The sequence below is a fragment of the Plectropomus leopardus genome, chromosome 17 (assembly GCF_026936395.1).
Source record: "Plectropomus leopardus strain MGB_pleo_1.0 chromosome 17, ASM2693639v1, whole genome shotgun sequence".
In the NCBI taxonomy this organism is placed as follows: domain Eukaryota; kingdom Metazoa; phylum Chordata; class Actinopteri; order Perciformes; family Serranidae; genus Plectropomus; species Plectropomus leopardus.
In genome coordinates, this window is record NC_142192.1 from 293268 (window position 1) to 317504 (window position 24237).

The 24237-nt window shown below is 43.2% G+C and overlaps 1 protein-coding gene across 1 annotated transcript; it reads right to left on the reverse strand.

Moving 5' to 3' along the window:
- Positions 1-7077: 7077 nt before the first annotated feature.
- Positions 7078-11593, reverse strand: LOC121958287 (sclerostin domain-containing protein 1-like). Its single transcript, XM_042507177.1, has 2 exons — positions 11401-11593; positions 7078-7505 (listed from the first exon to the last, which is right to left on the reverse strand). Exons 1-2 carry the CDS (start codon positions 11591-11593, stop codon positions 7078-7080), a joined length of 621 nt encoding a protein of 206 aa, XP_042363111.1.
- Between the last annotated feature and the right edge of the window lie 12644 nt (positions 11594-24237).

Genomic DNA, 24237 nt, shown 5'->3' on the forward strand with positions numbered 1-24237 from the left:
CACCATACCTAATAAGGCTGCAAGGTTTCACGAGTTTTTAGTACAATAAAGCCCCCAAAAAGGCAATTCATTTATAGGAAGAACAAGAAGAAGAATAAAAGCTGCAAGCAGCAATGAACGGGCCCTCACACCCCTACGCATGTCGAGGCTACTGGTGGGACTCTGAGTGACAAAATCATCCATTTGAGTGAAAGTCAGAAAAAGTACGCAGAGTTTGGACCCTTGAGTGAGATATTTCACATGGTGAATTGCTTCCTTTGGACACACAAAATCTACGTCATCTTGGTCTACATCATTTGTAGACCAAAACATGTAATTTCATGAAAACTAAAGGATAGTTGTGGTACGAGGTGTAATACCTTTTGCCACTAGGTGACACAGTGAGTATCATAGTTAAAAGACATGTTGATGTGCTCAGGGCTGCAGCCTGACCACAAGTGTGAAATCTGGGGCCAATTGGTCGATGTAAAGTGAAGTTACAACAACTTCCCTTTTGGTGGCCACCACTGGGTCTCCATGGCAACAGCGTTCATGGAAAACCTATACTTCAGAGGGAGGCATAATTAAGGTCTAGGTTTAAAGGTCAATCGGATAAAATCTGTAGGAGCAGTCCATCAAAGAAGAAAGCATGTTATTTCCATGACATTTCATGTTGCCAGTAGGGGGCGCTAAAAGTAATGGTAATGGTTGTCATGTAGATGTGTTCTCATCAAACGTGAAGTTTGGTGAAGATTGGACTATGTCCCTCAATTATAAACTACTTCCTGGTTAAATGGTGAGACATGGAAATGATTGGCCGAGTAACAACCACACAATGTGACGAAAATGAAAGATCGAAAAATTGCAAGCCCTGAAAATGGCAAAAAAAATACACCAAAATTGCACATTCACTTAAAAATGGCTGACTTCCTGTTGGGTTTAGGGTATGGGTCCAAGAGGCTTTTTTGTATGTCTTGGGCTGTTACACATGCCTCCCAAGTTTTGTAGCTCTAGGTGAAATGTACTACAGGGGCTGCTTCGTTGAAATTTGTAGGCGGCACTACAGAGCCATTTTGGCACATCAGTGCAGAAAACAATCATATCAAATATCCCATTTTAGGACTTCTGATGTGTGTGCTAAGTTTGGTGAGTTATGGTGCATGCTTTGCCCCTCAAAAAGTGCTTCTAGTTTTACAGCGAATAATGTGTAACTTTGGCAACAGCGTTTGATGAAAACTCAAAAGTGTAATTTCTGTGCATCATGAAGGTCTTTACAGTAATCTGTCTATCACATTTTAGGACTTCTGATGTGTGTGCTAAGTTTGGTTAGTTTTGGTGCGTGCCTTCCATTCGGCGCTCAGGCCCTAAGAAGAATAATATTAAGAATTCCTTCAGTTTCAAGAGGGAACTCACATCATTCGGTGCTCGGGCAATAATAAGATTTCCTTCAGTTTCAAGCAGGTCCTTGCACCGTTCAGTGCTCCGGCCCTAAAAAGACAATATAAAGCACACAAAATGTATGTATAAAAGGTGCAATAGAGTTGGTTTTACAGTGCAGTTATCTACAGTCTAAATAAATAAATTAACCTACAGTGTGCAGTATAAAGAAATCCAGGGAGTACATCCTCTGCTGGGCTTTCATTATGAGGGAGGTGATGTTCAGCTTCCACTAGACGTCCTGGTTGATGATGGTCCCCAGGAGGCGGAATGACTCCACAGTGGAAACTGTGGAAACTGGGGATTCACAGAGGGTGATGGGGGTGGGGGCGGCAGTGGTCCTTCTGAAATCCACTACCATCTCCACTGTCTTCAGAGCATTAAGCTATGGGTTGCTCTCGCCACACCAGGTCACCAGATGGTCAACCTCCCACCTGTAGGTGGACTCATCTCCGGTGGGGATGAGTCCACCTACAGGTGGGAGGTTGACCATCTGGTATAAGGGTGGTGTCATCTGCAAACTTGAGGAGCTTGAAGGACTGGTGACTTGAGGTGCAGCTGTTTGTGTACAGGGAGAAGAGGAGAGGTGGAACCGTGCTGGTGGTTCTGCTTTTAGAAACATGCTTCCCCAGCTTCACCTGCTGTTTCCTGTCGTGATCAGAGTGACCCAGTGCAGCGCGGGGGGACAGTGTGATATCCGTTGCTGATGGTGCTGTAACAGTGATCCAAAACACTCCTCTCTCTGGTTGGACATTTAATAAACTGTCTATATTTTGGAAGTTTGTAACTCAAATTCTCTTTGTTAAAGCCCCAAAGGACAGTAACTAAGGAGTCCGGGTATGTCCGCTCTACACCCCGTATCTGATTAGCAAGCGCGTGCTGTGCCTCATGCACGTTGTCCTGCGGTGGAATGCAGTGAATGAAAAAAGTTTCCAAACTTAAGAACAATGCTTTTGTATCACTGTCACATCACTACACCAGCCACTGTTGACATAAAAACAGATTCCTCCACCCTTTGTTTTGCTGGAAATAAACAACTGTTAAAAGCTAATTTGTAAAATGTAGCTACAGCCAACATGTTGTGGTTAGTATGCAAAATCCATTATAAGTTTGGCAGAATGAAAACAGTAAGTCCAGAGTATTTGGGTAAATGATTTTATTTTCACCCTTAGCAATTAGCTTATGCTACCAACCTTACACATCCAGTCGAATCTGTTTTCCTTCACCTGCTCATCAACATTCCTCTTCTTTGCCTTGTTCTAATGACCTTTCACTGCACTTACAGGATATTATCAACAAAAGGACATCGATTCGTTTTTCCTTTGCAGCACAAGTTAAACATCCTGTTGTCATCCAGTACAGGTAAATCTATTCAATACCTATCTTAGCTCACAGCTTTCAGAGGGGAAAAAATGAATGGATGAACCAAACAATAAAGCGTCTTAACATGTTGCGGCAGCTGGAACAAGCCCCACTGGCCTGGAGGGGAAGGTATCCTCTTCACAATAAAACAAAGTGTGGCATCTATTGAAAAGAGAGTTTCATTACTGACTAATGCCTCTGTTGTTCGGGAGTTCCTGTTTGCAGTGAGTCTGCCATGCCTACAGCACTGTAACACATTCAACACAATTTCACTAAACTATTTATTTCAGACATAACAAAAATAGCCTATAAAAAAGAACTTCAACTGTTCTGGTACAAAAAATAAATTGCATACTATTCACTCTGAAAAAACCCATAAAACTTTACCCACATATTGTACATTCACACTACAGGCTATCTAAGAATCATTCTACTGTGTAATCTGACTTCACATTTAAAACTTGTATGAATCATGGGAACATTTGTATTATATGTTTAAAATCCAGTCTGCTGAGCCTTTCATTATGTAATGCTGTGTTGTGTATGTGAGTTATTGTTTTCTATTTTTACAAGTGGATGCTCAACAGCAAAACTACATGCCATATAAGACACAGTAAACTCTACACAAACCAAAGCTTCTGTAGGCCTACTGAACAAACTGTTGCATGTCACTACTTGAGCTTTACTGCCACTTGCCACTCCAACCTCTGTTGCTGTGGTTGGGCCATCCTTTAGGAGTCCGTGCATGGTGGGGGCTCTCAGGTGACATGAAACACCCTTCAGGTGGCCATGTTGGAGGCCTACAGTAACACTGAAACATTGAACTACTTAACAGCACCACATGTTTCAAAGGAAACGTACTGCTTCCGATAAACCTGAGTAAATAGAGCAGGACAGTATATGGATATTATATCAATATCATGATTTGAGACTAGGTAGCCTATAGTCTGTACAGGCTATATCCAATCTGGCTGTTTACACTATACACATCAATTAGCCAAAAATACATTGTAATTGATAGGAGAGTATACCCACGCTTCCTCCTCTGTAACCCGCCCATCTACCCAGTTGTACACCAACCTTATCAACTACCACTGGGTATGTAGTGATGAGTCCACCACTGTCAGATCTGTATATGTGCAGGTTAATCTAATGGATGCTGCAGTTAGAATCTCCATTTTGCGCATGCCCAAGGAGGGTAGTGTGTCCCATTTCTTTTTTGGGGATCAAGGGGGAGTGGTGATCTTGCCCTCGAAACGGCCCTGGAAACCAAGATGCAAACCAGATGCAGACTCTGAATGGAGGGGAAGACACAAATAACCACAATGTTTTGTGAACAGAGCTATCACAAGCAAATGCTGCGGACAAGGAAGCACACAAATTCAAGTAAAATCTTCAAAAATAACTGTTCAAAAATGTTAGAAAACCTGCAAAACATTAATGTTATCTAGATGCAAACAAATATGTAATTTGATCATTGTGTCAACCATTTTAGAAAAATCGCTATTCCCAATGTCGAAACAAATGTGTACACTATAAAGTTTGAGTGAAAGAAACGTTACTTATTTTAATGTCCTGTATGAAGCTTGTTAATTCACCAAGCAGCAGCTTTTATATACATTCCTGCATGTTACAGCATTATCAGGGCAGGCAGTAATTTATATGGGTATGATTAACAGTACACAAGAATAATGTGTTAACATCTTTTAACTGGTTGTGGTAAAGTTCTGCCCTGCGAAGTGATCATATCTGCCAACGTTTGATTTTCCAAACAATGTATCATTTCATATTTCTTCTAAGCATGACAAAACTAATCATTTTGTGTCATCTGTTATAGGACACCAATCAAAGTGTTTCCTTGGCCTTTTTGAAAGGTTTATACATGCTGTTCTGGAACACCATGCTCTTAGACATGTTTTAAATTACATATATACATATATATATATGTGTGTACACTACCGTTCAAAAGTTTGGGGTCACCTGGACAATTTTGTGTTTTCCATGAAAAGTCACTTTTATTTACCACCATGAGTTGTAAAATGAATAGAAAATATAGTCAAGACATTGACAAGGTTAGAAATAATGATTTGTATTTGAAATATTAATTTTTTCCTTCAAACTTTGCTTTCGTCAAAGAATCCTCCATTTGCAGCAATTACAGCATTGCAGACCTTTGGCATTCTAGCTGTTAATTTGTTGAGGTAATCTGGAGAAATTTCACCCCACGCTTCTAGAAGCCCCTCCCACAAGTTGGATTGGCTGGATGGGCACTTCTTGCGTACCATACAGTCAAGCTGCTCCCACAACAGCTCAATGGGGTTTAGATCAGGTGACTGCACTGGCCTCTCCATTACAGATCGAATACCAGCTGCCTGTTTCTTCTCTAAATAGTTCTTGCACAATTTGGAGGTGCGCTTTGGGTCATTGTCCTGTTGTAGGATGAAATTGGCTCCAATCAAGCACTGTCCATAGGGTATGGCATGGCGTTGCAAAATGCTGTGATAGCCTTCCTTATTCAAAATCCCTTTTACCCTGAACAAATCTCCCACCTTACCAGCACCAAAGTAACCCCAGACCATCACGTTACCCCCACCATGCTTGACAGATGGCGTCAGGCACTCTTCCAGCATCTTTTCAGTTGTTCTGCGTCTCACAAATGTTCTTCTGTGTGATCCAAACACCTCAAACTTCGATTCGTCCGTCCATAACATTTTTTTCCAATCTTCCTCTGTCCAATGTCTGTGTTCTTTTGCCCATATTAATCTTTTTCTTTTATTGGCCAGTCTCAGATATGGCTTTTTCTTTGCCACTCTGCCCTGAAGGCCAGCATCCCGGAGTCGCCTCTTCACTGTAGATGTTGACACTGGCGTTTTGCGGGTACTATTTAATGAAGCTGCCAGTTGAGGACCTGTGAGGCGTCTATTTCTCAAACTAGAGACTCTAATGTACTTATCTTCTTGGTCAGTTGTGCAGCGGGGCCTCCCACTTCTCTTTCTACCCTGGTTAGAGCCTGTTTGTGATGTTCTCTGAAGGGAGTAGTACACACCGTTGTAGGAAATCTTCAGTTTCTTGGCAATTTCTCGCATGGAATAGCCTTCATTTCTAAGAACAAGAATAGACTGTCGAGTTTCACATGAAAGTTCTCTTTTTCTGGCCATTTTGAGCGTTTAATCGACCCCACAAATGTGATGCTCCAGATACTCAACCTGCTCAAAGGAAGGTCAGTTTTATAGCTTCTCTAACCAGCTAAACTGTTTTCAGCTGTGCTAACGTGATTGCAGAAGGGTTTTCTAATCATCCATTAGCCTTCTGACACAATGAGCAAACACATTGTACCATTAGAACACTGGAGTGATAGTTGCTGGAAATGGGCCTCGATACACCCATGTAGATATTGCACCAAAAACCAGACATTTGCAGCTAGAATAGTCATTTACCACATTAGCAATGTATAGAGTGTATTTCTGATTAGTTTAAAGTTATCTTCATTGAAAAAAACAGTGCTTTTCTTTCAAAAATAAGGAAATTTCTAAGTGACCCCAAACTTTTGAACGGTAGTGTATGTATATATTCTTGCATTTTATTTTTCACTTATCTTTTCCTACATTTAAATGCTTTTGTGGCTATTTTTTCATGCTTTTTCAAGACATCTTTTTTCCTCTGAGCTGTTGTTTCGTATATTCAACCGAGGCTGCTGATGACGTAATGAGTGCTGTAAAGATTTCAGCCCTACCCCTTCTTACTTCATTGTGAAAGGCCACTACTTTTTGGAGGGCACTCCAAATCTAGGGGAAGTGACACTTTGGGAGAAATGGGATTCAGTCAAAATTTTTCTCATCAAGAAATATGTCGAGCACATAATATCCCTAAGATCAAAGTGTCATTCTTACATGATAGGTGTTTATCAGTGAGCTTCAGAGGGGTAGCCTCTGAAGCTCACTGATCTGTAGCTATGTATCTGTAGCTATGTACCTTGCACTAGCCTTTCTGCTAAATTAGGCTAACAATGTCCTGACTCCAGGTCAGTACTTAACACAAGGACATGAAACTCATATCCATCTACATCTCACTCTGTGACAGAGAGAATATGTGTATGACCTGTTCTCATGATAAGCTGTGCTTTTGGTCACAAACTAGTCTTAAAACAGTTAACTGTGTCACAATATCTTATGTTTGGAGACAAATCTACAATATTGACTTTTGCCTCTATCTGGCCTAGATCTCTTTGGTCATGATTTGTACTCTTATAATTAATCCATAAACTTCCTGATGAACACAGCCTTTTTTTGATTTCCTTTGTTAGTTGTCAGACTGCCTTCCAGGCCTTTCCTCAGGCAGTCCAACCTTCCGCTGATTTTTCCTTGCTTTACCACTGTGGACAGACGTGTCCTTGTGTCCGGAGTCATTCTGCTTTCTGGAGTAGCGCTTGCACTTGCACGAGGTCACCACAGTTATCTTGTAGGTCCTGGAGCTGCCATCCTGGCACTGTAGCCGAATCCGGTGGGTCCGGGTCCTGTCAATGACGCAACGCCACTCCTGGGCATCACGGCGGCTCCACTGCCTCCCAGTGTAACCACCACCCCCGATCCAGTTTGGCAGCAGGTGAAGTGGAAGACATTCCCCAGCACACACCAGCTCCTTGATAGGGTTGACACTGGTGCACTGGCCATCGGAGATGTACTTTGTGGACCTCAGCTCCCTACAGCCCACCTGGCTCTGGTCTGGGCCTGAGACATGAAATTGAGTTAAAAATATGAATGTTCCACTTTCTGTCTACACCTTTTCTGCTCAGACAGACTTTGTAGTACAAAGCAAGATTAGCGGGTTAGTAAGCTCTGCTGAATCTTAAACCTGAGTTTTCCATCCTACCAAGTTGGATCTCTTTTAACCTTGGTCGACTGCCATGGTAACTGGTGCTGACATTATCTGGTAAATGTATGTTCTGAGTTTCAGCTTTTTCAAAGTGACTTTTTAATCATAAATAGAGCAATATTTGCGAACTTTGTCAGATTTTTTCTTCTGTGAAAAAATATGTTCAAGATAAGCTCATTGTGAAATAAAAATGTTTCAAATTAAATTCAAATCTTAAATCTTGAATCTAAACGTTAAATGTTGAATCTAAATTTTAAATATTAAATCTAAATGTTAGCCTAGGCCTATATATAAATCTAAATGTTACATTTTAAATCCAAATCTTATAGGCGACGTTATATCTAAATCTTAAATCTTTATGTTATGATTCTAAATATTTAGCTAATATGAAAATGCACACCGCCGTTTGGCAGAAGTACCTAAATAAGAGCTTGATATGTTGATGTTTGGTGCACGTGGTGACCGACCGACAGATTTTTGTTTTGAAATGAGAAAATCAAAATTGGGAAATGAGTTTTTTACTCCATGGTTCAACTCTAGTTCATGGTTCAACCCTAACCCTGGCTTATGTGAGAAACTTTTGCTGTGAGGAGAGCGGCCTGCACCTCCATAGAGGAGATGGAGTCGCTGTAGCAGCTGAATTCAGCCAGAGCTAACCTGCTAACCCAGCAAGGGCTGTCACAGCAGGCTGCAGTGCTGGGTCTAATCCGGGGAGATGAGGTTAGCGGCTGTATTCAAGCTGCTACTACCGCTGATTGAGGGACCGTTTTCATTGCTTCCGTCCGCTCTCCTCCCAGCTGAGGAGTCTCATAGCACAGACTGCAATACAGGGTCCATGCACACTGTGGCTGTCCTCTAATGTCCACACCCCTGTGTGTAGCCTGTTGTGTTTAAGGTTGTTTCTCTGTCAATATGTGTTACCCCTATCTAAACATGACCCAAATCCTCTAAGGAACTGTACTTTATTTATCAGATGAGGATGGTGGTTAGGGTGATTTTTCTTGTATCTTGACCCTCACTGAAGCTATAAATATTTCTCATCCTCTCTAAGCCATAAATAACATTTATTTATGAAAGATGAAAAAAAGTAGCACCCCAGCCACCATCGCCTCTGATATATAAAGTATAGCCCCTAAGCAGCTGTGAAGACGGTCCCTCAGTCAGCGGCAGTAGCAGCTCAAATATAGCCAGCACAGACCTCAATTCACCAGATTAGACCCAGCGCTGACGCCCGCTGTGGCAGCCCGCGCTGGGTTAGCAGGTTAGTTCTGGCTGAATTTAACTGCTACAGCGAGTCCGCCTCCTCTCTGGAGGTGTGGGCTGCTCTCCTCACGGCAAAAGTTTCTCATAAAAACCAGTATTGAAACACAGTTATACCGCAGTGTAAAAAGTCATTTTACGATTTTAATTTTCTCATTTCAAATCGAAAATCTGTCGGCTGTCATGTTCACGAAACATTTTGGTACATCCGCCAAGCGGCAGTGTGAATTTGAATATGAAATTAAAACATAGCACAATAAGTTAGGAAATCTGTGTTTGGAAGATTTTTTCTTTGTTGTAACAATGCTTTTGGCAATATATCGTGTACCGTTGGAAAGCCTGATAATTTCCCTTTTAAATGGTGCCACATTTGTAAGGAACATGCCTTTGTGGGATGAGCAGCAGAGCTGAGTATGTGGGTTGTGCCCATGAAAAATTTGCGAAATCTTCGCTGCCAAAGCCAAACAGCTTATTCTGCTGTTGAGTCTTGTTTAGTGTTGTTTGGTGGAAATAATACATACTGGCAATTTAACAATTTAATCATTTAACAAACAGGAGTGTGTGGAAGAACCATACACAGCCACAACAGCCTGGCACCTCCTCCTCATGCTGGTCACCGGCCTGGTCATACACTGCTGTGGGATGGCATCCCATTCTTCAACCAGCATTTGTCGCAAGACACCCAACGTGGTTGTGTTGGTCACTCTGGCATGAACAGCAAGCAAAGCTGATCCCACAAGTGTTCAATGGGGTTGAGGGCAGGACTGCTGGCAGGCCATTCCATCCTCTCCACTCCCAAATTCTGGAGGTAGTCTCTGATAAACCCCACTCTGTGGGGGTGAGCGTTGTCATCTTGGAAGATAGAGTTCGATCCCAGACTATGGAGATACTTGATTGCCACTGGTTGCAGAATCTCATCTCAATATCTTTCTGCACTGAGATTGCCTCTAATGATGACAAGCATCATTTTTCCAGTGAGGGAGATGCCACCCCACACCATTACACTGCCTACGATCCAACTGTCATAAGCAGACTCATTGGCTGCAATCAGAGATTGGCTGCGTGCAGTCTGTTCCGGATTGTCTGGACAGAGCGCAGTTGGCCAAGCCTTGATCTGTAGAAAACTGCCTATGGTTCCTACATGCTGATGGGGTGAGGAAACGTTCTTCTTGTGACAGCAACTTCACGGCCTGTCTCTGACATCCCCCCGTTATATGGAACTTGGCCCTCAGTTTGGAGATGGTACAAGGGCTACTCCAAATAATGCCGCAACTTGGTTTTGCGGAACACCACCTTGAAGTTGCCCTAAATTTTCACGGGTGCAACCCACATACTCAGCTCTGCTGCTCATCCCACAAATGCATGTTCCTTACAAATGTGGCTCCATTTAAAAAGGGAAATATACAGGCTTTCCAATGGTATAAGATTTATTGCCACGAAGTATTGTTACAACAAAAGAAATAATCTACCAAAAATAAATTTCCTTACTTTTTGTGCTTAGTTTTACTTAGAAACATGACTTAAAGATTTAAGATTTAGCTTTAACATTTAACATTTACATTTACATTTAACATATAACATTTAGATTTAATATTTAGCATTTAGATTTGACATATAACATTTAGATTTAATATTTAAAATGTAACATTTAGATATAACATTTAACATTTAGATTAAATTAAAAAAAAAATTTACAGTGACATTATCTTGAACATTTCTTCACGAAAGAATAAATCTGAAAAAGTTCATAAATATTGCTCTAAATGTGATTAAAATGTGACTTTGAAAAATTCACACCTCTTTTTAATCAAGTTTTTGAACTAAATGTGGAGAAATGTTGCTGTTACTTTCAGAGTAAACAACTTTACAATTGGCTCCCCATATGATTAAGTATTTTCATTTGCCTGTTATCCATTTAGTTCTGTTTATTTTGCTTTGTTGCCTCATAATTGGGCAGCAGGTAGATCCAGCAGGCACCTGGAAGTTCCAGGGGAACAGGAGCTGTGATGTCTTTGTTTGCTTGTCAAGGGTAAATAAATAACAAAAATGCCTGTATGGACCACCTGTGCATCAGTGGCTTTTTCATTTTATGTTCTCTTCAAGTTTATGAACAATACAGCCCCTACTGCTTTAATATTGTGTCTTAAAGTTCATTAGCAGTATGCTGTGTGTTCCCTGTCACTCACACACTGCAGAAGAGAAAATGAATGTATGCTATGGGTAAATAGAATCTACCGTTTGATAAACAGTGCTACATCACTTATTGCCCAGCAAGCAACGGTAACGCAAAATGTGCCCTTTGCGGTTTTTTTTTTCATCATTTCTTTCTTCCCTGTCGTGCGTTTCAAAAACCCACCGCCCACATCACTGCACGAATAGAAAATAATATAAATCATTCAATCGCCCCACTTTACTGAGCAAGACAGAACAAAAACGTCAAAATTGTGAAAATGTACTATAACTGCGCCATGCGTAACCGTTTTGACTCACCATTACGCACAGAGTCAGCCAGTCGTCTCCCGCCGTTCCTGGCCTGGTTCGTGTCTTCATGAGCCGGCTCATCTTGAGTGTCGTGGACCTGCTGGATGCTGAGCGACTCTGTAGCGTCGTTGTGAACGGATAAACTGCTCCTGCTCAGCAGCAGGAGCGCGAGGAGCCGGAGTGCGCTGGCAGGAAGGAGCATGACTGCACCTGACTGATCTGAGCACTGTTGTCAGTAACAGTTACACCTGATGAATGTCCAACCTGCCGCAGCCATGCTTTATACATCCTTCGCTGAACAAGGCCCACCCACACCAGAGTCAGAGTCATTGTGTTTATATGAACATAAAAAAAAAACATTTATGATCTAGTTGTTGGAGTATCCTGTTCATATGTCGGAGCATGTAAAGACCATATTCCGTTTATGAGAAACCCGAATACGCTATGAAGTTCTCTAAGAGAAACTGGATGTATATGAGGACTATGAATAACTCAATTTCTCTGAAAACAACATATTACGAGTATGATCATGACTGGGAAAAGTTTCATAAACAGGTTATTCATGTCCATGTAAACGCACTGAGTGACATTAGCCGCACTTGACTTTGGCACATCACATTCTTTAGAATGCTTCTGCAATGGTGCATCACAGTATACAGTCTGACAGCTAGCATTTTTTTTCTGGATTAAAATGTAAATGTAATTTACATGGTACCATATGGCAGGAACTAATCTTGTGATCCAGATGATGGAATGACAGATAAAACAGAAATAATTTATTAATAATAATAATAATAATGGTAGAACGAAAAAAAAAAACAAAATGAAAATGAAATCACCTATGGAGCACCGATTGTTAAGTTGTGCAATCTGAAAGTAACAGCAACATTTCTCCACATTTAAAACTCTAAAACATTATTAAAAAGAGGTGTGAATTTTTCAAAGTCACTTTTTTATTTTACAGTGACATCACGAAGGAATAAATCTGTTTGCAAATATTGCTCTACATGTGATTAAAAAGTGACTGAAAAATCCATATCTCTTTATTATGTTTTCGAGTTAAATGTGGAGAAATGTTGCTGTTACTTTCAGAGTGCACAACCTAACAATCGGGTGTGGATTTTTCAGTCACTTTTTAATCACATTTAGAGCAATATTTGCAAACTCTGTCAGATTTATTTGTTCGTGAAAAAATATGATTAAGATGTAACTGTAAAATAAAAAAAGTGACTTTGAAAAATTCACACCTCTTTTTCATAATGTTTTAGAGTTAAATATGAGTGCACAACTTAACAATCGGTGCCCCATAGTTTACAGCTATTGCATAGAGTGGTGGTTTCCGCTTTGATTGTCCGCTGTACGCGGCTCTGGTTCAACCAAGGTAGGCTGTTTGTTATCTTGCCACTGTATTCAGATTTTCTGAACTCTTAGCGAAAGCACACACTCCTGTTTATAGCTTTCCTCTGCTGCTGTTTGAGCCACCATCCTCCTGCTGTGAATACTGCGCTATTGGTCCTATGTAAATATACAAAATAATATATGTAAATGAGCTTTTGTGCTCCTTAAATTATTTTACCATTTGTGCATTTGTGAATTAATTTTATTATTTTTTTATGCATGTCGAAGGCACCTTATAAAGCCCATTATCACCAGTCACAATTGGCCTCAGAAGGCTTTACAGCTTCCGACATCCCTCTGCCCTTAGATCCTCATATCAACTAAGGAAAAACTCCCAAAAAAACCCTATATCAGGGAAAAAATGTGATGTTATATGTAAATATTGTAAGCGGCAATAACAATCGCATGTGTATAATAATAGAAGAGGCATGACTAATAATAATGGCAGTAGAAGTTGGCATTGAGCAGGATCATGGTATCAGTGCAACCAAGGCCCACGACACAGGCGCAGCCACAGTCAGGACCACAGCTACAGCCCAACCATGACCACAATCCAAGCTGAGCCAGAGGTACAGCATCAGTGCAGCCACAACATGAGCACAGCCAAAGGCAGAATCAAGACACAGCCAATATCTGGGAAAACTACAAAACAAGGGAGCACAAATGCTCCAGAGAAGAAGCCAAGTTAGTGTAATGCAGTAAAAAGGCAAGAGCATTTGCAGATGGAGGGAGCGAGAGAAGGAAAAAGGAGCACAGTGTATCATAGAAAGTCCCCTGGTAGACTAGACCTACATTAGCCTATCTTGGGGCTGGTCCAAGGCAAGTCTGAGCCAGCCCTAACTATAAAGCTTTATTGAAGAGGAAAGTCATAAGTCTACCCTTAAAACTGATGATGGTGTCTGCCTCCCTCACCGAAACTGGAAGATGTTTCCATAAAAGAGGAGCTTGATAGCTGAAGGCTCTGGCTCCTATCCTACCTCTTGGGACTTCTGGAACCACAAGTAACTCGGTCTTTTCAGAACACAGTGCTCAGGTAGGATAACAGGGAACTATGAGCTCTGAAAGATATGATGGAGCCTGACCATTCAGAGCTTTGTGAGTGAGGAGAAGGATTTTAAATTCACTCTGGATCTTAAAGGGAGCCAGTGCAGAGAAACTGAAACAGGAGAAATATTATCTCTTTCCTTGGTTCTTGTTAGTACTGTTAGTATTGCAGCATTCTGGACCACTTGGAGTCTTCAGAGCAATTTGATAATGAGGAATTAAAATATTCCAGCCTAGAAGTAACCAATGAGTGGACTAATTTTTCTGTGTCTTTTTGAGACAGGATATGCCTAATTTTTGCAATATTATAGAAGTGAAAAAATGCAGTCCTTGAAGTTTATTTTATATGAGAGGAAAAAGATACATTTTGATCAAATATAACTGCAGGGTTCCTCATGGTTGTGCAATGCCATCTAGAGAAACTATATCCTCAGAAAAAGAGTTTTTGAGTGTTAAAGGTCAAGTATAACAACTTGGCCCTTAACACCGCAGCAGAGTCAAGTGTTGATTGCAGTGAGCCTGCAGCACTGTCAACTAGATAAGCAATTTTGGAGGGACTAAAGTTAGTATGAGCGCCCTCAGTTACATAGAGATGATATTGAGTTTAATTTATGGAATCAGTTCCTTAAATTTAGCTAGAGCACTATGAGACAGACATCTACTTTTGCCAAATGGCTTGTATTCGAGGAATAAAAAAATCAAAAGTTATTAAATAATGGTCATATTAAGAGCAATTCTCAGAAAAGACGACTAAGTCTTCAGTTTTGATGCCATACACCAAATCAACATCTAGTGTGTGGTTAAAACAATAGGGTGGGTTTATTTACATTCTAACTGAAGCCAATTGAGTCCAATAATTTGATAAACACAATACTGAGGCTACCATTATTAATGTCCACATGAATATTAAAGTCATTGGCATTTACATTTCAATTCAATTTTATTTTTAAAGCCCATTATCACAAATTACAATTTGCTTCACAGGGCTTTACAGCATATGACACTCCTCTGTCCTTAGACCCTCACATCAACTAAGGAAAAACTTCCCCCCAAAAAACCTATAACAGGGAAGAAAAGGAACATTATGAGACTGTTTTGTGTCTAGCTATAGGGTAATCACAGTTACGAGTTCTAATGACATATTTATGCTCAGCAAGGCAACTCCTCAGGGATCCCTCTTTTTGTATGGCCTTTGTAGAAAATACCTTCAACGCATGGGCAATTCAGACATCATATGACAGAAGTGCTGTTACAGTTAATGAAGTCATCATGTTTATAAGATCGATCTGTATTAACATCAGTAAAATATTAGGTTTACACAATGTTGCTGCAGTGAGGACAATTTAAAAGTGTCAGGTGGTTCGGGTATCCAAGTACCCTTTGTGTCTGCTGGAAGATGTGAATACATAAGCTTGTCCCTAAGTATGGTGCTTGGAAAATGTGGACATATACAATTACTGAATTTGCAAGAACAATTTACCAACTCTATAACAACAAAATATATGTGTGTGTTCGTGTTCAAAGTCAGCTACATTGTAGCTAGCACATGGCCCTGAATGGATTTTACTGGCAACAAAAAAGGGGATTTGCCTCTACCTAGTGGCTGACTGTAGTCCACTGCAGGCAGACTGGTGGCAAACTGCCTCATGTTACTGATATGAACTGTTTTTCTCCACAACTATCCCAAAATGGAATTTACTGTATAGAGCAACAGCAGAGTCATTTATCATCACATTTGATGACAGAAAATCAAAATTTTCATATTCTTTAATTAATACATAATCACAAGATATAATAAATGTGCACATTCTACAGAAATGTTTGCTCTTGCTAATAATGCTTACCAAAAATAAATGAATAAATGTTGCGATTGAGGCAGGATGAGGGCCCAAAATGCAGAACAAACTGCAGAAAAAGGGAGCAGGAGTACTGACTAAAAGTGAGCTTTAATGCTGAAGATTACAAAAATACAAAATACAAATTAAACATGAACAAAAGATGAAACAAACAAGGTTGATGAAAAGAACTTGGGTGAAGAACAGGGCAGGAACACCAAGAACGAAGTGGCAGGGACACAGCAAGGAAAACAGGAACATGGCGAGAAAAACAGATGAACTGACAAAGGACAAAGGGAAACACAGGTATATATACAAAAAGGAACTAATCAAGTCAATGACACACAGTTGGGTAGGTGAACACGGCAGCAGTAGGGAAACACAGGGATTGATGAGCTAAAGAGACGAGACTTGAACAGAAACAGGTGTGCAGGAGAGACTGGCAGGGAAGGACAAACAAGACCAATAACACATATGAAATACATCAGGGAACAAATCGGGGAAACAGAGACAGAGGGACACAGAATCAGGGGAACATAGAGACAGGGAAAAAGACATGGACACACAGACAGAGGCTGTGTCCAAAACTGCCTTCTATACTAGCAGTATGTACTGATTTGGTCAAAATGCAGTATGCAGTAGGTAGTAAGCAAACACAAGCGAAATCCACAGTATGCCAGAAATACCCAGATGTCATACTGATTCTGATAAATCACATACCAATGTATGCTAATGGGTACAATTACACAGGAGACATGAGTGGAGCTATTTTCTATTTATTTTTTGTTAAAGATTATTTTTATGGCTTTTCGTGCCTTTATTATAGAGCAGTTAGAGAGTGACAGGAAAGGGAGAGAGAGTAGAGGACTGCAAGCTGAAATTGAACCCGGGCTGCTGCTAAAAACTCAACACGTACAGGGCGCATGCTCTACTCACTAAGCTAGAGACCACCACAACATGAATGAATTGTCACCAGTAAACCAGCTCAGGTTTTCACATGTACAAGATACAATCAGAAGATTTAAACGGGAAAGGAATTTGTCAGTTATGTGAACGGCGGTACATCTGAACTAAGTATGCAGTATCCTCTACATACTACATACTGCGTTCCACAGTAGTATGCAATATTGCTGTTCATTTCGGTCTGTTTTACAGTATACTGAGCCAGGCATGGCTGGTTTCCGGTTTGTGAAAGCAGAAGCAAACAATAGCAAAACCATTACTGCGTAGCATCCATTTACAGTTTGAAATAGAGGCAACAAGTGATATATATAGACGATGGTGATGAAGGCTTACCTGTGAAATGAATAAAGCCATTGTAATGACTGGCTGACCAGATGTACCGCCATTACGTTCGCATTACTGCCAAGTTCCTTTCCCCTTTTAAACCTTCTGACTGTATCTTGCTCCTGTGAAAGCCTGAGCTGGTTTGGTGGTTAAAATTCAATCAAATTGAGGTTCCCTCTAGCTTAGTGAGTAGAGTGTGTGCCCTGTACAGTTTGAGTTTTTAGCAGCGGCCCGGGTTCGATTCCTGCTTGCATTCCTTTGCTGTGTGTCATTCCCACTCTCTGAAAAGCCAAAGAAATGATCTTTAAAATGATCTTTAAAAAACAACAAATATCTCTGACACACAGATTCACCCTATCACCATCAGCGACCACGCACCAGTCACTCTGACAATCACGAAAAAAACAGTCACACCACCATCTAGACATTGGAAACTTAATACATTATTGCTTAAGGACCCAGATTTTATTAAATTCTTTAAAAAAGAGTGAACAAATGACCTGCCTGACATCTCCCCCTGTGTTCTTTGGGAGGCGGCAAAAGCAGTCATGCGAGGTAAAATAATTTCTTATTCCGCATACAAGAAAAAAAAAAGGAGAAAGCACTTGAAATAAAATTAGAACAGCAAATTAAAGCTTTGGAGACAGCTCATGCCATTTCCCAAGATAAACATTTGTTGAGTGAATTGAGAAAATTAAAACTGAAATTAAATGAATTACTTGACATAAAAACACAATTCCGGCTACAGAGATTACGCCTGGAGAACTCTGAATACAGAAACAACTCCAGTAGACTCTTAGCAAACCAACTAAAACAGAATAAAGCAAAAGTAATTTCCTCAGTAAAGGACTCTGCTGGGAAAACAACCCGTATCCCAGAAGAAATAAATAATACATTTAGGGATTTTTATAAAAACTTGTATTCATCACAAATGAATCCATCAAACTCTAGCATAGATGCATTTTTAAGTGCAGTTGAACTACCAAAATTAAATAATGAACAGATCATGGCTTTGGAGTCACCTATTTCAATTGAGGAACTTCATGAAGCCCTCCAGCATATGCCCAACAAGAAAGCCCCAGGACCAGATGGTTTTCCCGCAGAATTCTACAAAGAATTCTGGCCAATGCTCGCACCAATATTCAACAGAATGGTTGCTGAAATGAGGGAAACTTCCATACTCCCTACTAACATGAACCGCGCAAACATTAGCCTCCTCCTTAAACCAGATAAAGACCCATCCCTCCCATCTAGCCATCGTCCAATATCACTTATAAATACAGATCTAAAAATCATTTGCAAGGCGCTGGCTAGAAGACTTGAAAAAATAACACCTCACATAATACATCCTGACCAAACTGGATTTATGAAGGGCAGACACTCTACAAATAACTACTACTGTAGTCTACTACTGTAATATTCAGAATAAGGAAGCCATAATAGTCTCACTAGATGCTGAAAAAGCTTTTGACCGGGTGAAGTGGAAATTTCTCTTTGCAACATTAAAAAAAATTTGGGTTCGGGGATAATTTTCTATACTGGATCAAAATATTATACAGTTCATCCAGTGCTTGTGTCAGAACAAATGATCGAACTTCTCCAAGCTTCAATCTCCAAAGGGGCACCAGGCAGGGTTGCCCACACTCTCCATCCCTTTTTGCCATATTTATCGAACCACTCGCAGCTGCAATTCGGCAAAATAATAATATCAAAGGGATTCAAACAGCAAATGTGAACCATAAGATAAGCCTTTATGCTGATGATGTACTACTTTTCCTTCAAAATGCACAAGCTTCTCTCTCTGAGACAAATTCTCCTCTATTTCAGACTACTCTATTAATTGGAACAAATCAACAGTCCTACCTATAAACTCTGACTTCAAGACTAGGTCAACCGCCCCACTACAATTGGGAAACATTAGATACCTAGGTATCAACATTTCCGCCAGGCTGTCTGACCTGACACGGCTAAATCATATTCCCCTAATTAAAACAATAGAGGATGATCTCACTCGGTGGAGGAATCTGCCCATATCGCTTATGGAAAGAGTGGCAACAGTTAAAATGATGGTCCTGCCAAAGATAAATTATATTTTCTCAATGGTTCCATCTCAACCTCCCCTGCCTTTGTTCAAATCATTAGACTCGAGCATTTCCAAATTTCTATAGAAAACTAAACCACCATGTATACGTTTAAAAACTCTTCAAAAGGCGAAAGATCACAGTGGTTTGGAGCTACCAGATTTTTATAATTAGTACCTTGCCAATAGACTACAATATATCTTAAAATGGATTACAAAAAGTCCATTAGATCAAGCATGGTTAGATATTGAACAGACATTTTGTAAAGAAACCCAAATCGCTGACCTGCCATTTATCAGTCCCATTATCAAAAGACATAGCTGCTTTAAGAGCATTAATATTAGCACTTCCCTATAACAGCCTGGTGGGAATTTCTTAAAAAAAAAAATAGGTCTTCACCCATGCCATGCAGACACACGCCCATCTGGAACAATCCTGATATCCTGCGAAATAAAAAAACAATAAACTTCACAACATGGTACGACAAAGGGATAAGACATCTGGAGCATATCCTCCAAAGCAGTAACTTCATTCCATTTAATGAGCTGGTAGCACTATATGGTATTAACAAGAACAAATTTCTGGAATATCTTCAGCTTAAATCCATAATTCAGGAAAGGTTTAACCTTAGCCAATTGGACTTAGAGCTACCACCAATAATAACAGATTTTCTAAAGCTTTCACCTCCAAAATTACTTTCCAAAATTAATTTATTATTGTCTAAAACAGATCTAACAGTCTCTCTCCCAATATCCAAATGGGAGAAAGATTTATCCACACAGACCCAACATTTTGGATGCAAATTTGTTCAAATACCTTCAGAATGACCCAAAGCACCAACTTACAACTCATACAGTACAAGGTTCTTCACAGAACACACTACACAGGACAAAGGATGTTCAAAATGGGTCTTACACATAGAAACATCTGTTTGAACTGCATGGGTGGCTTATTAGATATTTATATGCATGCTGTTTGGCTTTGTACACCTGTCAACAAATTTTGGCAAAAGATTTGTGAAGACCTATCAACATGTCTAGGGCACCCCATCCCTGCCTCCCCCTCACTTTGTTTGCTAGGTGATCTCACTAACATCAATATGGACACTAACAAATCCTACATGCTCCTTGCAGCTCTAAGCATTGCCAAGAAAACTATCCTCATGAATTGGAAATCCAAAAAGAATCTAAGTATAACTCAATATAAAAATCTTCTATTAGATCACATCTCTGTGAAAACAATGTCTGCCTGTGCAAAAAATCAACTCACAGAATTTGAACATAGCTGGACCCCAATAATTAACTTCATCACATAGTGTCGTTGGGGTCGGGGCTTCGCTGCCCTGACTTCTGGGCTGGTGCGGTGGATTCCGGTTGCCACGGGTATCCGGTGGCTCGCTGGGTCGATTGGTCCATGGCCGCTGTCCTGGGGTGGCTGCGGGCCTGGCCTCGGGTGGTGTGGTTGGGTTGCGGGGGCTCTGCCCCCTCGGTGTGGGGGGTGCTCTGGGGGGTTGTGGGGTTGGTGGCCCTTGGGCCCTGTCTGGGCTGCCTCGCTGGTGCGGGTGGGTCTGGGGCTTTGGGCCCTGGTGGCTCGGGACCCGTGCTGGGGGGGTCGTGTGCATGCGGGGGGGCCGTGCCTGCCCGGACCTGGCCCTGGGGGGGGCGGGTCGGTGCCTGCTGTGATGTCTCAGAACACTGCCTCTGTCCCTGGCCCTGCAAGGCTGGATGGGGGGTCTGCGGTCTGGGGGAAGGGCGTCAGTTCTGCTGCGGGGGTGTCGCCGGTGGCTCTGGGTTGGTGGTCGGCCTTTCTGTGCAGGACTGGGCTGGGTGGTTGCTTGGACCCTGCTGCTGTGTGGCGGTCTCCCTGCCGGTGGTTTGGGTAGCTCTGGGATGTTCTGGGCTCTGTCTGTGCCTGTGGAGGGTTTGGCCTCTGGCTGGGCTGGGGGCCTGCTCTCCCCGGCCTTCCTGGGGTCTCGTCCCTGGCTGGTGCGTGGCGGGCTCCCCTCCGGGGGTCTGGGCGGGTCTCTGGTTGGTGGGGCCCTGTGGCTGTGGGCTCAGATCATGCTGGGATTGGTGGCCTTGGGGTGGGCTGGGGGGCTTCCTGTCCCTTGTCCCTCTGTGGGCTTCCCCCTACCCGGGGGGGGTGTCGCCTGTGTGTTCCCTTGATTGTACTTCCTTGGGTGGGGTGCGTGGTTGTCTCTGGGGCATGTGGTGTTGGTGTCATGATTCCTGCATTCTCCTCCTCCCCCTCCCTGCCAGTAACTTTCCACTCACCTTCCTCTGACCTGCTCTGCCTCCTAGCCACGCCCACTGCTGCAGCCTGCTCTCCCACAGCTGCAGCTCATCACCAATCAACCCGGTATTTAAGACACTCCTGTTCACACACACATTGCCAGATCGTCCTCTGCAGCATGCATGTCTTTCCAGCACTCTCCAAACAGATCATCCGTTGCCGACTCTGCCTGTCCCCGACCTGCTCTCCTCGCCTGACTCCTCGTGAACCTACCTGCCTTTAGTCCCCGACCACGTGCTCAGTTTCGGCATTCCGGAAATCTGACGGATTCCCTGGTAAAGACCTCTCTGCTCTGCTTCGACGATTCTCCTGCCTGATCCCTGCTGGTACTGTTGTTTCCGTGGACGGACTTCCCGGTAACCGAACCCCTGCCTGCCCTCGACCACCTCTCCGCTCGATCCCCGACAACGCTCACACACGTGTTGTCGGCTCACGGAGCTACAGGGTTTTCTCGTCACCAGCCACAGTGGGTACAAGCTTCGTGTCTTCGCTTCGTGTGATTCCCAGAGACAATGCTAGGGCTCACAGCTCGAAGAACGAACTCTCAGTCTGTATCCTGTTTTCCATTCGTGTTGGTTTTAATAAAAGTTATTACCAACTGCCAGTGAAGTGTACTGTACTGCATCTGGGTCCTCCATACACCCGTTACAGTACGATCTGGCCAGAAATGGACCCAGCAGACTCTGGTGCTCTTCAGTCCCGCCTAGCCCGGGTTGAGGGAATGCTTCAACAGCACGAAGCACAACTCACCTCGAACGCGGCGGAGGCTCGCCAGTCTGCTTCAGCGTTGGAACAGGCGCTAACTCAGCTAGCCACGCAAGTACAACAGATGGCAACCACGCTGACTCTGCACGCTTCAGCTCCAGTTCCTGCCCAGCCCGTTCAAGCACCTACTTCATCATCCAGCGCCGCTCCAGAACCCCGGGTGGGGGCTCCTGAACGCTACGCTGGAGATCCTGAGGGTTGCAATCCGTTCCTAACTAACTGTTCAATCCTGTTTGCATTGCAACCCCACACCTTCGCCTCAGAAGCAGCTAGAGTTGTCTTCGCCATTAACCACCTCACGGGTCGAGCTCGCCTATGGGGGACGGCAGAATGGGAGAGGGGCACGCCAGCCTGCTTGTCGTTTCATGCCTTCGCTGAGGAATTACGCAAGGTTTTTGGTCCGATTCCTGTGGGTCCAGACGCCACTGGGGGGCTCCTGAATCAACACCAGGGTAATCGATCCGTCGCAGACTTCACCATTGAGTTCCGTACGACAGCTCGCCTGAGTGATTGGAACCCAGCTGCCCAGTGTGACGCTTACCTGAACGGTCTCGCCCCATACATCAAAGATGAACTGGTTTTGTTTGATCTTCCGCATTCCTTAGACGGCTTGATCGAACTCACTACTCGTTTGGACAGACGAATCCTGGCGAGGAGAAGAGAACGGCTCCGGGAGGGGGAGACTCGTCGGACTCTCTCCATTCAGCCTGGTCCTTCCTCCAGCCCTCCCTCGAACCCTGTACAGGGGGACTGAACCCATGCAGGTGGGTTGCACCCGGCTGACAGCCGAGGAGCGGGAGAGACGGCGTCGGGGCAACTTATGTCTGTACTGTGGTCAAGCTGGACACTTCGTCTCCAGTTGCTCGGTAAAAGGGCGGGCTCAGCAGTAAGAGGGGGCATTCTGCTGAGCCGATCCCGGAACTCCGCCTCCAATCCTCGTCCTCTGTTCCATGTCCAGCTCCAGCTCAAGGAGGGTCTCCACACCCTTGCCACATTCATTGACTCTGGGGCCGATGTTAACCTGATTGACGAGGAGCTCGCTCGTCAGTTAGGGGTGCAACAGGTTCCCCTTCCTCGTCCTGTGCCAGCCAGCGCCTTGGATGGTCATCTGTTGGGGACCGTTACTCATCAAACCACTCCCATCGCCATGCAATTAGCGGGGAGACATCATGAGACCATTCAATTTCACATCCTGAGGTCCCCGAATCTGCCCCTAATCCTGGGGTATCCCTGGCTTCGCTGACATAACCCTCACATAGACTGGTCCACTGGCTCGATCCTGAACTGGAGTCCGTCGTGTCAACAGATCTGCCTCAAACGACCGAGCGAACCAGCTCCATCCCTCGGTTCCGGCTCTCCTCCGAATGTTTCCATGGTGCCGCCAGAATACCACGACTTCAAGGAGGTATTCAACAAGGCACGGGCTACTTCTCTCCCTCCTCACCGAGCCTATGATTGTGCCATCGACCTCCTTCCGGGTTCTACTCCACCCAAGGGGCGTCTCTACTCCCTCTACGGGCCAGAGAGGGAGGCCATGGAGACCTACATCAAAGACTCTCCTGCTTCTGGCATCATCCGGCCTTCCTCGTCTCCGGCCGAGGCAGGGTTCTTCTTCGTGGGGAAGAAGGATGGCTCTTTCCGGCCCTGCATTGATTACCGGGGCCTGAATGACATTACGGTAAAAAACCGTTATCCTCTCCCTCTCATTGCCTCTGCCTTTGAACTGTTGTAAGGTGCCACCATCTTTACCAAGTTGGACCTCCGTAATGCATATCACCTGGTCCGGATCAGAGAGGGAGACGAGTGGAAGACGGCGTTCAACACACCCAACGGGCATTACGAATACCTGGTAATGCCGTTTGGACTCACCAACGCCCCAGCAGTCTTCCAGGCATTGATCAACGATGTGCTGAGAGACTTCCTGAATAAGTTTGTTTTTGTGTACCTTGACGACATCTTGATTTTCTCTCAGTCCCGGCAAGACCATGTTCATCATGTCCAGACAGTCCTGCAACGCCTGCTACAAAATTCATTGTTCGTCAAGGCGGAGAAATGTGAATTCCACGCCGCCTCCGTCTCCTTCCTGGGCTACATCATTGGGCACAACCGGATGGAGATGGACCCCACCAAAGTCTCTGCCGTCT